Source organism: Anolis carolinensis, chromosome 1 (genome assembly GCF_035594765.1).
Source record: "Anolis carolinensis isolate JA03-04 chromosome 1, rAnoCar3.1.pri, whole genome shotgun sequence".
Classification (NCBI taxonomy): Eukaryota; Metazoa; Chordata; class Lepidosauria; order Squamata; family Dactyloidae; genus Anolis; species Anolis carolinensis.
Genome location: NC_085841.1, coordinates 80263486 through 80280910, shown reverse-complemented (window position 1 = coordinate 80280910; position 17425 = coordinate 80263486). Strand labels below are relative to the sequence as shown.

At 39.1% G+C, this 17425-nt stretch overlaps 1 protein-coding gene across 6 annotated transcripts in view; it reads left to right on the top strand.

Annotated features, from left to right (window-relative positions):
• The window catches only part of phactr2 (phosphatase and actin regulator 2), a 135670-nt gene extending 118532 nt beyond the window's left edge, over nucleotides 1–17138 (top strand). For all 6 annotated transcript variants that reach the window (XM_062977807.1, XM_062977795.1, XM_062977801.1 and 3 more), the window contains 6 exons: nucleotides 2341–2497; nucleotides 3173–3228; nucleotides 6343–6404; nucleotides 8332–8473; nucleotides 9822–9894; nucleotides 15316–17138. In XM_062977807.1, the coding sequence (XP_062833877.1) occupies nucleotides 2341–2497; nucleotides 3173–3228; nucleotides 6343–6404; nucleotides 8332–8473; nucleotides 9822–9894; nucleotides 15316–15331 (506 nt within the window). In that variant the 3' untranslated portion in view covers nucleotides 15332–17138. The remainder of the gene's footprint in view (nucleotides 1–2340; nucleotides 2498–3172; nucleotides 3229–6342; nucleotides 6405–8331; nucleotides 8474–9821; nucleotides 9895–15315) is intronic.
• The last annotated feature ends 287 nt before the right edge of the window (nucleotides 17139–17425 follow it).

Here is a 17425-nt window from a genome sequence, read left to right as displayed (position 1 = left end):
GCTGGTTTATAGGGAGAAACGTGGTCATGAAGATAGGCAGGACCCGAACCATTTAGGGCTTTGTAGGTGATTACTTGCACTTTGAATTGGGACCGGAAACTTATTGGCAGCCAGTGGAGCTGCTTCAGGAGAGGCGTAGTATGCTCCCTGTAGCAAGCTCCTGTCAACAATTTGGCTGTAGATCTTTGTACCAGTTGCATTTTCCGGTCTGTCCTCAAAGGCAGTCCCACATAGAGTGCATTGCAGTAATCCAGTCTTGATGTAACCAATGTGTGGACTACCACAGCCAAGTCAGATTTCTCGAGGTATGGTTGCAGCTGGTGCACAAGTTTTAGTTGTGCGAAGGCCCTCCCGGCCACCACCGACACCTGAGAATCAAGTGTCAGCGCTGAGTCCAGGAGGACCCCCAGACTGCAGACCTGTGTCTTCAGGGGGAGTGCGACCCTGTCGAGCACAGGTTGCCACCCTATACCCCAATCCGACGAGTGACTGACCTGGAGGGCCTGTCTTCAGGATTAAGCTTCAGCTTGTTAGCCCTCACCCAGCCCATCACAGCGGCCAGACACTGATTCAGGACACAGGGGGCTTCCTTGGAGTCTGGTGGAAAAGAGTAGTAGTGTTGAGTGTCATCTGCATAGAGATGGCACCGAACTCCAAAACTCTGAATGACCTCACCCAGCAGTTTCATGTAGATGTGAAATAGCATAGGGATAGAATAGAACTTTGCGGGACCCCACAGATCAAAGGCCAGGCGTACAAGCAGGCATCCCTAGCTTCACCAACTGGGTGCGACCCTCCAGGAAGGAGCGGAGCCACTGCAATGCAGTGCCCCCAAGACCCATCCGGAGAGCCGCCCCCAGAAGGATACCATGGTCGATGGTATCGAAAGTCGCTGAGATATCTAAGAGAACCAACAGGGACACACTCCCCCTGTCAAGTTCTCTACGGAGATCATCCACCAAGGCGACCAAAGCCGTCTCCGTGCTGTGACCAGGTCTGAAGCCAGACTGTGATGGGTCTAGATGGTTAGTTTCCTAAAAGAACCCCTGGAGCTGAGAGGACACCACCCTCTCCAGAATCTTGCCCAAAAAGTGGAGATTAGAGATGGGTCGGTAGTAAGATGGTTTAAAATTTAGCCACCAGTTAAATTTTGCAACAGGGATAAAACATGCTTATTGGTGATTTATTAAAGGGAAAGATTTATTAAAGGAATTACCTTTCCTTTCTTTTGAATGTTAATCAGTGGTACCCCCCCCCCCCCAGGACCAACTCAAGGATCCTAAAGTTAAAGGGAAGGGAAGGCCATGATGCATGGTTGGAGGAAATCCTCCGGTTTCAGGCAATGAAGCCATATCTCTTTTCTCAATTGTGTGAAAGATGGCAACCTTAACCAGATGTCTTCTTTGGGGAACTTTGCCAATAAGGATAGCAGAGCAGGAAGAAGCTTGCTTCCTCACTTCTTACAAAACAAAAATTGCAGTATACTTAGCAGAATTCCCATCTAAAGTTTATAGACTCACAGTCTAAATTTATCTAAAACTGTTTATGATTAAATTATGATTTAACAGTAATATGGATTATACATGACAAATTGAATTAAGGAGCAAGGCGATGAAAATAAGACTCTCATCTATATATATAAAAGAGTGATGGCATCAGGGCAGCGGACAAAACAACAAAACTACAGGCCCCCCAACCTCGAAATTTGACAACACAACCCATCATCCATGGCTCTAGGTTGATACAACAAAAAGAAAAGAAAAATAAAGTCCTAATTAGAGGGAGAGGAATAATTGTTTTTATCCAATTGCTGCCAGTTAGAGGGCTAAGCTCCGCCCACTTGGTCTCCTAGCAACGCACTTAGCCCAGGGGACAGGCACAAGAGTTTGGAGAGACCCCTAAGGGCCATCCAGTCCAACCCTTTCTACTATGCAGCAGGACACAATCCAAGCATTCCCAACACATGGACAACGTATAAATACTATACAATACTACACAGGGACATAGACCCCCTCGACCCTCACCACTTTCACAGTACACAAACAGCCAAATGCATACTAAACATAAAGACAACCATACAACAGACATTCAATGCCACCACTACCTCAACAAGTTCTCACCAACACCACCAGACAACGGCACAGCAACGTGTGGCTGGGCATAGCTAGTAACAGTATAAAATAAGTAGAAACTGTTTTGCTTCTGATATTGGAAAGAACCAAAAAGTTAGTACATGTGTTGCACTTAAATGTTCTTGATGGAACTTGACAAGTTGAAACTTGGACATCACTAATGAAGAAAAATCTGTCTTCATCTTCTTTCTTTTTCGCCCCACCTCAGGCGCTTTAGCAAGAAAAATACGTCGTAGAGATACTCTTGCAATCAAACTTGGCAACCGGCCATCAAAAAAAGAACTGGAAGACAAAAATATCTTGCCAAGAGCATCTGAAGAGGAGAGGCAGGAACTCAGACATCAGATTGGCACAAAACTAGTGAGGTATCAGATGTAATTGGAGCAGGTTTGGGAGAAGGTGTTAAGGAAGGCAGGCTTAGTGTCGGGCAAAGACTTGATTTTTCTGTTCTTTAACCTTCACACACACACACACACACACGTGTGTACAGTATGTGCATGTATACATATAACCTTCATTTCAGGAGAATAGGCAGAAATGCCTGATCATACAAATAGATAATTTTTTAGCAAAATGTTTAACTTTCCTTGACACAGCTGTTATGTTACCTATGGAGTCAGGTGATGTGACTCAAAGAGCAGTTTGCTTTGATTGAGTTTAGGTTTTCCCACCTAAATGCAGTCTTCCTCCACATCCACACATTCTGCATCCATAGATTACACCACCTGCAGTGTGATTTTTTAATTCCCCAAAGCAAAGCTTGATTTTATTAAAGGGACACCATTTTACTATATCAGTGTATATAATGGGATTTGACATCCACAAAATTGGATATCCATGAAGGGTCCTAGAATGAAATTCCAGTGAATACCACTGCTCTCAGATGTGAAAATCAATGCTCAGCATCAAATATATTATGTGTGGCCATTTTAACTGAAATGTGTCCATTGTCATTTCAAAATAGTTTTGAAAATAAATCCTTCCCAGGCAATTTGACTTTATTATTTAAACAACTGAGTTTTGTTTTTTTGTTTTTTTAGGAGGCTTAGCCAGAGACCTACCTCTGAAGAGCTAGAGCAAAGAAACATCCTGAGACGTAAGCATTTTAATATTTTTAGGGAAATATAAGGGTAATTGCATTTCACTAGCATATTGCCATTATAGACCCTGATTAAATTTCAAGCTTCACTGTGAATAAAGCAAAGGTACAGCCCCCCCCCCCAAAAAAAAAAAAAAAAAGCTCATGGGATACATGAGAGTAATTGTTTCTTCAAAGTTTGCTTCTTGTGCAAATAATGTCTTCGGTACCAGATGTTGACAATCTATAGTCATTGAATCCCTTTCATGAGGTCTGCAAAACCTCTGGGTGGGAGTGTCAGCATCTTCCCTGTCCAGCTGAGAAGGCACTTCCTGCCCATTCAGTACTTTGAATTCACAGATCCCACTAGATCCATGTTTTCAATCACTTGCACACCCACACTCCTTGCCAGGCATTGCTTAGCTGATACACAAAGAATTGCTGAGTAGGAGACAAGGGTCTGGCTAAAGATAAAGTTTCTCTTTATCTGCATACCACTACTACTCATTTTCCCTTCTGCTCTGAACTGCAGGAAATGAAGGGAGCTCATGGGGGAGGTTTAGCTCTTCCCTCACCATAATACTGGCATTATGGATAAACTCAGTGGAAAGGTAACAACTGTGCTGGAGTGACTCTTCATCTGGATAGGACGGGTGCTGGGAAATGGGGGTCAACACCTTTTTCTGTTGAAATTCTGATAAGCAGTGGAGGGAGAAGTGCAGCGAAAGGGGATCCATTCCCTCCATCCTGAACCAACACAGCTTCTGAAAGATTTTCCCAAAGAAATGCAACCATTTGGGTAAATCTACGTTCTGCTCATGGGTTTAGATCCAGTGGAGTTCATCTGTGAACTGAATAGGGAAGGAGACTTTATCCCAATCCTTATTCCTTATTTTGGAAGGCTATTATACCCTCCTAAGCAGATATGTGTGCAAATTGTGTATTCAGATAGTATTTTTGAGATGGCATACAACAACTTGAAATGCCAGTCCAAATATAGATAAAATAACTTTAGTTTGCCATGAATTCTTAAGAACAACAGATAAAAACAGACAGCATTATGAACAGTGGTTTGAAATTTATAACTTGTCTTTTGACCTATAAATACTACTGGTGTGCTGGTTTAATAGGAGCCTCTATGTTTTTAATGCTCCACAAGTTGCTGCAACAACTACTGCATATTTAGAAAATTGTTGATATGCAGTCTGTCTGTAGGGGTTTCCACCTTGCCAACACTGGCTTTCTAGAAATATGCTTTTCTGTGCCAGTTGAGGAATATTAATGATTCTCTTTGTATGCAAAACCAGCAAACTGAATCTGCTTACTGCAGCATCCCAGTATCCTAAAGCTCTACCGTCTTTCTTTTTCATTTCCCTAGCAAGTCCACAAAATAATCTAAACAAAACTAATCCTCAGAGGAATATAGTTGAAGGTTCAGTTCTAGGCTCCTGAATCAGAGCAGAAATCTCAGTTGGTCTCTGTGTTAGACAAGTAGTTAGATGGGTGGAGGGAGATCCTGCCAAATTAAATAGATCAGAAGGCAGCTTAATATAAAATATTATATGAGCCAGGGATGCTGAGTAGTGTTTTAATTATTTTAACAGTTTCTGATAGTTTTATGTGATTTAAACCATTTGGTTTTTTTTATCAATTCTGTGCCTTGAAGCTTATGATCCAAAGAGGACTAGAGACAAAGTAGGTCCAAAAGTGGGAGAAAGAGCCAGCCCCACTACTGTTTCTGCTGTTAATACAGTAGAAAACAATCTGTGACTCTTCAGATATGATTGGTTTGACCATTAGCCCTTTTCAGCATAAGCAATGGGTGCAATCCAGCAAGCTCTGGAGGGTTAAAGTGATTAAAGAAGGGGTATGTTGCTTTGGCAGTCTTAAACTCAATTTGTGGTTCATGTACAGATATGACAACTAGCCATCTTGCTAAATTCCCAGTCCCTGTTAAGAAGAACACCTGTCCCTCTTTCTCCCATTTAAGACTGCCCTTCCCATAAAATGGAGGCCACATTAAGATTTAAATAATATTATGATTATGGTTGAGTTTTCCTGTCTGGTAGCCTTTCAGGTAGGGTAAAGGTGGAGACAAACATGACTACACTGAGAAGCCATTGAAATCCACAAGTATGTGGACAATTTCAACAAAAAGGAGGAAACCATGAAAATGAACAAAATCTAGCTATCACTGTTTTAAAAACTCTAAAATCAAGACAGTAAATAAAGAACAAGACTTAAAAAAATGGGAATTCCAAGCATGAAACAACCAAGGTCAGCTAACACCTCCCAATGAAAGATTCCCTCAGGCAGGAAGTATCCAGACTTTGAAGCTGAAAGGCCATTCAGTGCTAATCAAGGTGCCCAATTGCAACATTCATACTTGCCTCAGACAGACAAGAGTTCTTTCTCCCACCTTAGACATTCCACAGATAGATAAACCCCACTTGCCTAGTTTCTCACAACCTCTGAGGATGCCTACCATAGATGTGGCTAAAAAGTCAGGAGAGAATGCTTCTGGAACATGGCCATACAGCCCGGAAAACTCAAAGCAACCCAGCGATTCCAGCCATGAAAGCCTTTGACAACACATTAGACATGTATAGCTTTCAAGAGTATAAATGACTTTTCTTGACTAACCTTCATAAATATTTCTTTCAGGCACATAAAGAGGTAGAATAGCTCTTTCTGAACCAGGTACTTTTTCTCCCCCATCCTTTTCATGGTGAGATTGGTCTGAAGGGAAGTACTTCCCAAAACACAAAAAACAGGGAAACGTTTAGAAAGGGTGATTTCCCTTTACCACACAGTCACACTTACGGTACATCAAGGGAATAAAGAATAAGGCGGTGAAGTGAAACAAGGACAAGCCCTTTACTACAAAACAGCAACAGTTATTAAATAGAACAGCCATTGAAAGTTTTAGGCATGCTCAATTTAGATTCGAAATTACATGCCCTATATTCTTTGTTTTTTGTGTAGGGAGACAATTATAGGTGTTTGCAGAGGTGAAGTCAGGAAGTAGTGGATGAATAAATAATAAACTGGAATCAGTGAGAAAGATTTCTCCATCACAATCCTACACTATCAGCATGCCTTAAATATGCCTGTTTTCCACCCTTTTAATAGACAAAAATGAAGAAGAAGAACAGGAAGCCAAAAGAGAACTGAAGCGCAGTCTTAGCAGAAAGGTAGAGAAAATAATGCTGTTGTTTTGTTGTGCTTTTTCAATCATATATAGTTGCATATGTGTTACCAACAGCATGCTTCCATTTTTTCCTACTTACGATTGATTGCTTACAATATTTTTCCAGTGGAAATCCTTGAGAAAAATGGCTTTGTGAATGAGTTCTGCCTCTGTTCTGCCACCCTGTCCCCTAAATATAAGGCAACGTGTTTTAAGATATAATAAAGATTGCTAGCACTGTAGTGGCTGTTCCTATTAGGTCCCACATGACAATTTCTGTGGTGTGATCACAGACCAATGTAGTCATAGTGACAATGAGTAGAAAATTGAATGGTATGATCCCTGTATGCATGGGAGATATGTTCCAAGAACAATCGTGGATACCTGGAAGATGGATAATAGTGAACAATACATTTGACTGTTATTGGGCCAGATGCATAATATAGAATTGCACAGGAAGACTTAGAGAGGGCCATAAACACTTTCAGGGGGTAATATTTCTTTTTAGCGGGGATAAGAGAAAAAAGAATAATGGGGCTGTGCTTTATTTATAAAATCTCAGCAAGCAATAAGCATTTTAGCAGAAGATAAATGCAACTTAACTTTCCCTCATAAAGCTGTGGCAACTGGAGGCAACCACAATAATATTTTCAATTGTTTTTGACTTCCTTTCTTTGAGAAATAAATATTAGTCTGTTGTAGCTTTGCATCTGGAGTGAAGCACTCTTTAAATTAAAATGCAGACTTCAGTTGCCTTCCAGGCAGTAACTGCATTAAGCCCACAAATCCGGTAGTTTCATAAACAATATATATCTACTAGGACACCACATGAAAGGCTCCAAGCAGTATAAAAGTCAATGAAGAGTTTAGCACAGAGAATGACTAAAAGAAAAATGGTATCCCGGTGTGTATGCATGCTGTTTCCGCTATGAATATGGAACATCTCCCTGGATCAGGAACTTTTCATCTGCATACAGAGTGATCCAGTAGGCTAATATCCAGATTCTGCCTCTTCTGTTAGTGAAATTTAGAAATAACATGTACAGTTCTGTAAGTTACTGTATTTCATCACTTCTAAAGATCACCTCTTTTCCCATATAAACATGTTGAAAAAGGGGGTGTGTCTTAGAATTGTGGATCACACACACACATGTGATACTTTTTCTTGGTGGCGGCACTGAAATTAGTGTGCATCTTAGAACTGATGAAATACAGTATCTACAAATAACCCGTTGTACAAATGCAGCAGTGCTCACGAGGGTGGCACTAATGTAAAGGTAAATAATGTAGTGTAAAATGGCCCCTACAGTTGACATGAGTGGGAAGTGCAGTTCTAGAAAACAATGTACTGTTTTAATTATGAGCAGTAACAATAACGCTGTACTGTGCTGTGCTTTGGTCACATGACACTTGAAGTACTGTATATAGATTGGGCTTCTTTAAGAAGGACGTTGACAAACATGATGTGTTCAGAGAAGGACAGCAAAGATGGAGAGAAGTGTGGAGACCAAATTCTAGGAAGAAAGGCTGAAGGAGATGGATATGATGCAGAACTTCAAAAGAGATATTACGATAAAAATTATTTTCTGTTCCTCTTCCTCCAAAAGATACAACCTGGACTGGAGTTAAATAACAAGTTTTTAACTAAATGTTGGAGTTTTTTTAAAAAAAAGTACAAGATATGGGGAACATAACTACTTCAGAAAGTGTTCTGTTCTTCAGCAACGTGCAGTCACCATCAGTACAGCATGCTGCAGTAATGAATTTCTTCCATTACCTGTGGGCTAAAATAAATTATTTTTGAAATCCCTTCCAGTTTTATGAAAGCAGTTCTGGTTTGTGTGTGTGTGTGTGTGTGTGTGTGTTTATCTCCTTTGAGAGTAGTCTTGTTTTCAATTTTCTCATTAGCTTAAATTTCACCTCTTTAACAGCTTAGTTTGAGACCAACAGTGGCTGAACTTCAGGCAAGGAGAATTCTACGTTTTAATGAATATGTGGAAGTAACAGATTCTCCAGATTATGATCGGCGTGCTGACAAGCCCTGGGCAAGGTTGACACCTGCAGACAAGGCAAGTAATAAACCCTAGTTTAAGTACAACTTTGTGTGTCAGAAATTGCCCCACTCTGATTTGTAACAGAGATCTCTGCTGAGTCCTGCAATAATGGTCATTCCTGATCCCAACAGAGCCCATCCATTTGGGAGGAAGAGTGAACTGAACTTGATCCCTGTGCATTTTTTTATTAAAAAATTACATCTGTCCTGTGAATTTCATTAAACTGATCTCATCATTACAGAAAGTGGTATGAGTGAGCACTATCAAAACTGCTGACAAGTACTAGAGTCTCATTTATTCTCCTCTACTTATTCCATTTTCCTTTGTTCAGGGGGTCTGAATAAGGAGGACGAAATTGACTGAACTGTACTTTTGCTAATGGCCCTACAAGACAGGGTTTTTAACCTTGAACTTTTTCCCCGATAGAGGAAAGAAAAGGTTGAATTAGATCTCATAATTTTTAACTTGAGGTCTCAATGAGACTAGAATTAAACATAGTTTCAGTTCCCGCTGAAATTGGCATCTCTTCCTTTATTATCTAGCCATTCTTGATCGTGATGTGCCATCAGTGGGTTACTAGCTTTCCCTCTGTTCTGTTTCCAAATGAAACTTGGTCTCTGGTGGCAAGCAACCATCTGAAGTCAAAGCCAACCAGTTAAAGCCAGCAAACATTGCAGAATGTAGTCAACAACAAGTTCAAGTGAAAGTAATGCTCAACAGCAGTCCAAAATTACTTCTAAGAGAGTTTCAACCAAATGAAGGTTATGTTGGTCCAGAGCTGGTGTAGAAACATTGTTCCAGCAACTCCTCCAATTTAGAACTGGGGGGGGGGGGGGGGGGACACAAAGAACTCAGCTAAGATTTAAATTCTGGCACAGGTTTTGTTCATGTAGAGAACTTTACATAAAAGGGCTTTTTACATCAGAATCAAGTAATTACAAATGTACACTGTGATTACACCAATTATATGTTGTATTACTAAATGCTACAACACAACAGAAAAGGAAGAGCTGTATGATGGGTATTTTTAGCTACTAAAGCCTAAGTCCAAACACTTTGGCCCTCTTCTGACCTGTGTCTATGGGCTGCTATATGAAAAATCACTCAAAAGGACTTGGTCAGAAAGTCCTAGCAATGCCAGAGTTCCCAACTGTACATAGATTGCATAGCATGGAATGTGCAAGTGATTCTAATTATGGCCTAATATTTGGTAAAATATGCAGCTTTACTAAATATATGACTGGGATAAGAAGATAACAGAAATAAGAATGGCTCATTTATATTTTGCTCCTTTCCAGAATGGCTACTTCATTACCATTTAAGAGTTGCTTCATCTTGTCCTTTGTTGTTGTTTTTTAATTAGGCAGCAATACGGAAAGAATTAAATGAATTTAAAAGCACGGAAATGGAAGTACATGAAGAGAGTCGACAGTTTACAAGGTGAGAAATTAATTGTTTGCAGGTTCTGCCCCTGGAGAAATTCTAGAATTAGATCCCTGTTTATTTCCTTGCTTAAGCAAGCCAATTCCCCATATAAGTTAGTTATGATAATTCCCATTAGATGTCTACACATTACTAAAAATTTGTGAATTTGACATTCTGACTTTTAATTTGCAAATTTCCTACATCTTGATGGGCTCATTTTGTACCCACATACACAGGCCATTTGATAAGTTTCAAACTGGTATTGAATAAAGTGATTTTGCTGTGTAGGTAATTACATAGGAAATCGTGGAACCAGTTTGAGGGCCGGGTGAAGATTTCACAAACCACAGAGCACTGGTGCACATTAAGGGCTTTCTTTTGTGTGCTTTTGAGGGAGTTTGTTGTCTGGTCACTGCAGTTTGAATGACCAATGTAGTCCACTCTGTGTTATCCCCTCCCTGAAAACAGCCCATTTATCAACGTATGATAGCCAACCAACTAATTAAAAGCCCCTTCATTTGAAGTTTCAGCAGGGGGAAAAGTGGACCCTGCTTGAGCTTCCAATTACTTGACAAGCAGGTTACACTTGGCTCCAGTTATACAAATATGTTATTTATCCTTTGCTTAATGCAGAATTACTGTTAACAAAAGGGGTGTGAATGATGCAGCCTATAACTCCTGTTTTGCAGCCCACTCGTGTACCCTCATCATTACCTCAAAATCTCATTTTGAATACTAGTTTTCCTGCAAAAAATCAGGAGCACGTTTTATTACTGATTCCCGCCACCACCACCACCAAAATGCGTCATCTACGATAAACAAGCCCTGTTTTGCTCTCAAGTTCATACTACATTGGCTGCTTTCGCACCCAAAACATAGATTCCCTCTTTCCTTTGGAAGTTGCAGAGGAAGAAATGTCATTGCAGGCATCTGAAAGCAATGACACAACAGATTTCACTGGTTTGCTCTCCTCCTCCTGACCGCCCACCTGTCAATCTCATAAAATGCTGCCAATTCACTTGCCTCTAGCAGCTGGTTCTGCTGTAGGGAGGAACTGGCTGCTTTCTAACTTGCCTGACTCTGGATCTCTGCAGGCAGGCTTTGTGGGAAGCAACTATAACTATACATGCAAATGTCCATAATCCTCAGTAGAATGTAAAAAAGGAAAAGTATGGTATATAATATGGTTTAAAGTAAATGATATATATGTTCTATATTTCTATTGTCATATAGTCTTATATATATATATAAAATGTAACAACAAATATTTTCTAAACTGTATAGTAAAAGAATTGTGGTGTTGCACCTACTTAGGTCTGAACTGGATTTAAATAAAGTCGGTGTTAGACCATAACCCCATCCCTGTCGTATAACCAACAAATAATAGTAATCTATTTGCAATATTTGTTCAAAAAAGCAATGTATATTCTAGTATTAGTGTCATATAGATATATTGTTATCCAAATGGATTTATATAGCTCCTAACATAAAGATGTATAATATGGCAACACTTCACGTAAGTATTCCAATGAACCTGTTACAGTCTCTAGTTTTAACTCCAGTTCTAACAAACAGAATGAGTGAATACCAAACAAAGTCTTACTGACGTCATGATAATGTTCTCAAGTGCTGCTGAAGTGTTGAATAGAGTCAATGGAATAAAAGTATGTGTAAGATCTTCATATAAATGATATCAACGTGGAGTTGCTCCTGGATCGAAGTAGTTCACCAATATGTTCCAGGGTTTGAGAAGTCAGTTATGTTTTCTGGGTAATGAAATAAATCCGTTGGTGGGTACCAGGGATGGTCAGATGATCTATGGTGCCGGGGGTGATTACGATTGGTTTCCCGGATATAAGGCCAGTTTCGCTGCTTCTTCAGGTAATCTTTAAGTTCCCACTGTTTACTTGGGATAGAGTATCGTAGGCTCTGCCTTCTTATTTCTTTTTATAAAAGTGAAAATAAAAATAAAAAGCTATCTAGTATTCAATTTGGTAGTAAAGTCATAATAATATACACCATACTGAAAATAGACATGTTAAAAAACACCCCAACATAATGTTATATATAATGAATAAAGAATAATCTCAATAACATCAGGATTGAAAAAGACTGGAACTTACATGTCATTTACTTCAAACCATATTATATACCAGGCTTGTGAGAAGCCCAGGGTTACTAGGGAAATTGCCAGTACTTCAGCATAGTCCATTTCCTTAGTAATGTTTGCACTTCCCACACAACCTGACTGGGCAGGCGGGAAGCAGCCAAGTCATCAGTGTTTTACAAGGCAGATAAGGTGGGGAACAAGTTAACAAGCTCTGCCATGTCAACTTCTTTGTCTGCTGACAAAGGTGACATCTTTTTGTTTCCATCTTCCAGGGAGGAAGGGATGACAGCAGCAATTCTTGGCTGGAAAATGGGTGCAGTCCATCCAGTGTTGTAGGGAGGTGAAACTGTTCCCTCAAGACTTTGGCTGTAACACTGCCTGAGCAAAGAGACTGCATAATAGTAGTTTTAAGCCAGGAGGGCATGGTGGGAGAACTGTGTCCTCCTGACTTAAAACTATAATTGTGTGGTATCTTAGCTTGGGCAATGCTGCCATAGAAACTGCACCTCAGTCAGTGTTTGCTGGCGTAGATACTTTGCTACAGCCTGCTTCAAAAGTTGAATGATATTTCACTAGATTGATGAAATGGGCCTACACAACCTGAAGTTCCCAATTGGTTTTACCTAAAGGTGAGATGAAGAGCCTTTTTCCAACCCTACTAAGAGCCCTGCAATAGTGTTTGTGCATTAGGCAGCTATTTCAAACTATTCCCTTTGGTAGCTAACTTTGGTAGTTAAGTCATTGGAGACATGATACTTGCATTGCTTATTCAGCTAATAAAGAACTCTTCACCTTTCTAAAAAAAAAAAAGTCTCTGCACTTTGTACAAGGCAGCAAATGGGGTCCATGTATGGCTTTTGTCTACAGATAGCAGATTAAACTGATACTCAAACATTTTTCTGAATCTGTACTCTTGTAAAGCAGACAATAGACACAACATCTGACCAGGATAGATGACCAGGATGTATTTACAGTAGAGTCTCACTTATCCAAGCCTCGCTTATCCAAGCTTCTGGATAATCCAAGCCATTTTTGTAGTCAATGTTTTCAATATATCGTGATATTTTGGTGCTAAATTCGTAAATACAGTAATTACAACGTAACATTACTACGTATTGAACTACTTTTTCTGTCAAATTTGTTGTATAACATGATGTTTTGGTGCTTAATTTGTAAAATCATAACCTAATTTGATGTTTAATAGGCCTTTCCTTAGTCCCTCCTTATTATCCAAGATATTCGCTTATCCAAGCTTCTGCCGGCCCGTTTAGCTTGGATAAGTGAGACTCTACTGTACTTCTCTATCTCCTACATTTTGCACCACTATGTTTAAAAAAGAGAAAGACGTATCCTTTACTCATACTGGCAGGCTGCCAAAGAGTACTGGGAGACCTTCAAAGCTTGCTACATTCATGATATTTGAAATCCAATATAATTACTTAAACCTAATTTTTGTTTCTATGTATGGATCACATAGCTATATTGTGCTTATGTTAATTTTAGAGTACACAAGGCTGCAATAATAATTCTGAGTCCATAACTAATAAAATATGTTTTAGATTGGTATAGAAGCACCATGCTTCCACCCTACTCATTCTTTTGACAAATGAACAGTTTTGCACACTGCTATAAATTAATAGTTGCTGTTTCTGGCATAGTAACAACAGCCCATTTTCTTCCATTGAAAAATGTCTTAAAATATAAAAAAAATAACAGAAACGCCATGAGTGACTTCAGGAGATATCAAAACTCAAGGCCCCTTTCACTTCCTTTCATCAAACTATTCAGAAATAAGAAGCTTAAACATAACTGAGACAGGAAATGCAAAGCAACTGTACTTTCCTTCCCCCAGGTTCACCTCTCCAATAAATGTTCACTCCCATGATCTAAAGAAATAAACAAAGTAGAAAAATGTCTTGCTGTTAAATTAAAAAGCACAGACCATTTAAATTTTATTATAAGGTATTTATTATTTATCCAGCGTTGTTCGGGTTAGGCATTTTGTAATGCTAATCATTAAAAATACTTATTTTTTTGCTTTTATGAATGATCCCATAAGACACATCTGTTTCGACAGGCTTTTGAGTTCTGTTGTTGATGTTTTAAAAGGTGCTTTTAGGATGTTTTAAAGATGTTTTTAAAGATGTTTTTAAGATGTTTTTTTAAATTGTTGATTTTAACCAGTTCTTGTAAGCCGCTCCGAGCCCTAGGGGAGTGGCGGCATATAAGTTTGAAAAATAAATAAATAAAAAATAAATAAATAAAATGCATACCCATATATAGGAATGGTTTTTTCAATAAAATTGTCCAGCTGATGGGGCTGCAACTCCCATCATCCCAAGACCTGGTCAGACTGCAACAGATCTGACTGGACTGCAACTCACAGCTCTCGTCCCATCCAGTAAGACAGCTCAGCCTTCTTGTTGGGCTGCAACTCACATCACCCCAGCCTGACTAGCAATGGGGTAAGGCTGTTGGGGGATGTAGCCTGGCAAGTAAGCTGAGCTGTCTGATCAGGTAGGTGAGCTATGTACGCCCTTGGCCATGAGTAGAAAACATGAAGTTCTCCAGATGTGGCTCGACCCTATAATTCTTTGTCAGACACCCCCTAAGCCTCATCAGTATTTTAAATTGGGTAATGAATGGTATGTGTACCAGGTTTGGTTTAGATCTCATCAACAGGATTCACGTGGCTCTCCTGGTATGGCTAGACTACAACTCCCATCCCATCAATCCCCCCCCCCCCCAAAAAAAAACCTGGCCAGTATTTGTTGCTGGATTATGATGGATATACACACCAAGTTTGGTCAAAATCCATCAAGCCATGTAAGGGCCTTTGTTGATCAAATAAACATACATACGTATAAACATGCATACATATTTTTGACTTTTTTATATAAAGGGTTCTCAACAAAACCCCTGTTCTTTACTTGTCTAGAGATCAAAATAATTATGCTTGGAAGCATTCTATTTTTCTTTTTAAAACACCCATTCAGCTTTCATTCTTTTAATCTCTGTAGTTTTTAGACATTATTTTCATATCCAACAGCATGCAGAAAGCTCAGGAGAAAATGAATATTTTGCCAGTAATTTAGAATTAACATTTTTATGAGAGGTTTCCATGAGCATTTCAGTATTTTATATGTTCTCTATATGTCATGTAAATAAAACATTTTTAAATTGTGGTGACATTGCTTATACAGATATTTTAGAATTCATAATTTAATATTTTGCCATTTTATTTATGCTTCTTACCATTCCTGGTTTGTGAGGATAAAATTAGGAGAAAGAAGCTGAAAAAAATTGTGTTTATTTATCTATTCTAGGTTTCACCGTCCATAAGTGTTTGAAATTATTCCATGGTCTGGACAAAGCATTCCTTCCCAGAAAAGTACAACATCCAGAGGACCTGAAAGTGCATTACAACTAAGATGTTTGGTGTAGTTGAATGTGAAATCACATTTTACAGAGATGGAGAGGAGAGTTCCCAAGAATGGCCATATAATAGAGGAAATAATATATTGCAGTCAACATCTTCAGAATAAGTGTTACTGTGAGATTTAATTTTCTTGACCAGAGAGGAAGTGATAAAAATCAAATTTCAAATAGAGTCGAAGCAGACAGAGCTGTGGTTTTATTTGTCAGCCCCCAAAAGTATGTTAGTCCAAAATATTAACACTCTTCAAGGAAGTAATTTAATATCGTATACCAATATTTGATAACTTCTTTATAGTGCTAATTCAGGAATGTGAACAAGTCTATGTATGCTGTTTCAGAATCCTCATCTTTCTGTAAACTGATGAAAAACAACTTGATTCCAATTTTCCTGACCAGACCTTACAGTTCAATCATTTAATGCCAGTAATTATTCAGTTTTTAAAATAAATTATGGCTGTCATGCTTTTACAACATATACAGCCTTGAACAGAGCAAGACTCATCTGAGATGCAGAGATTTCAAAAGTTTCCCTGAGCAGATAAATATATAACTAAGGATTGCAACACTGATTTTTTTTCTAAGATAATGAAAGCTGTGGGTCCTCCATAATTGTGCATCAATTTTGAAACTATGCTTAGGAACAAAGATATATGGCATAATAAGAATTGGGTAAAATGATACAAGCTTACTTCCCCCTCTTTTTTGTAGTTTGAATTACACTGAACAGATTCTTGGATTAGGGTAAAGTAAGGCTTCGCGCCTGCATCTCACATGCCCACCAAGGTTCTCCTTCCACCCTACACAGCCCTGTGCTGCTATTATATGCCAACGCACCAGTAGTTACCCATTGGTGAGCCACATAGAATATAGGGGCATTACACTGCCTTTGGGCTATGAGACAAAACTATGATGAATCATATATTTTCCGTTGTGAGTGCTCCACAAACACATGAGAGGGGAAGTTCCCCAAAGAACACAGCACACACTTTCTCCTTCACCTTCATTCCTTTGGGCACCACACAAGGACAGTTTGGGGAATGGGAGGCTTATGTGCATCTCCTACATATTTCTGCATCACCTTCCCTCCACTTAGTCAAGGCTTTCTTCTTTTTGCTTGAAAAAGCCTGATGCACTGAATACTCATGTGCCAAGGGAGAAGAAGAGGGGGGGCAGAGCTCTGCAGGAACCTCGTAGCATGTAGGCTGTGTGCCTATATGGGGAAGGATCATGTCATGTTTATTATCTGTACAAGCTTCACAAAGGGCCTTGTGAAGACTACAGAAGGGCCTTGGAGCCTACAGCCTGTCTATGTTGTATGTCGATCATGTGGAGCAAATTGTCTACTTTGATACTATCTTTTAATTGTATTTGTGAAAACATGATACGTTTAAATAGTATAAGGTGACGTGAAAGGCAGTATGTGCTTTATTATATGGGCCCTAAATATGGTGGCTTATTCTAAGCCTATGACATTGTTTACACTAAAAATTGTCTTATATTAGCACTTATTTATCCTTTTAATGTACAACGTGAAACATTTGGGCCTGAAATACACAAGGACATGTATTGCAGTATTACTTATGCGCTATTTATCCTTTAAAATGTATGTACATACTACAATTTATTTTTTCCATGTGCCCTGTTTAGTTCTTAATTATAAAAATATATGTATTTTTTTCAGGCAATAAATGGTCTCTCCCTGTTTTTTTTTTACCCTCAGAATTTGTGTTTTATTCTGAGACCTTTTAGTTTTAAAATTAAACCATATTCAACTGTATACTCTTGAAATGTCTACTCAAAAGGGACCCCTACAAAGTTCACAGGAAATTTATTCCCAGGTAACCTGTCATTGCACCAATGGAGGAAGATGTTTCTGCAAACACAAATGGAGGAAATTGTCCCTTTTCCTTCTGCAGTCAAAAGGGAAAGGAAATGTGTAGGAAATTCTGAAGAGCTTTTCAACATAAAAAGGCTACCGGGCAGGGGAGGGAGACAATA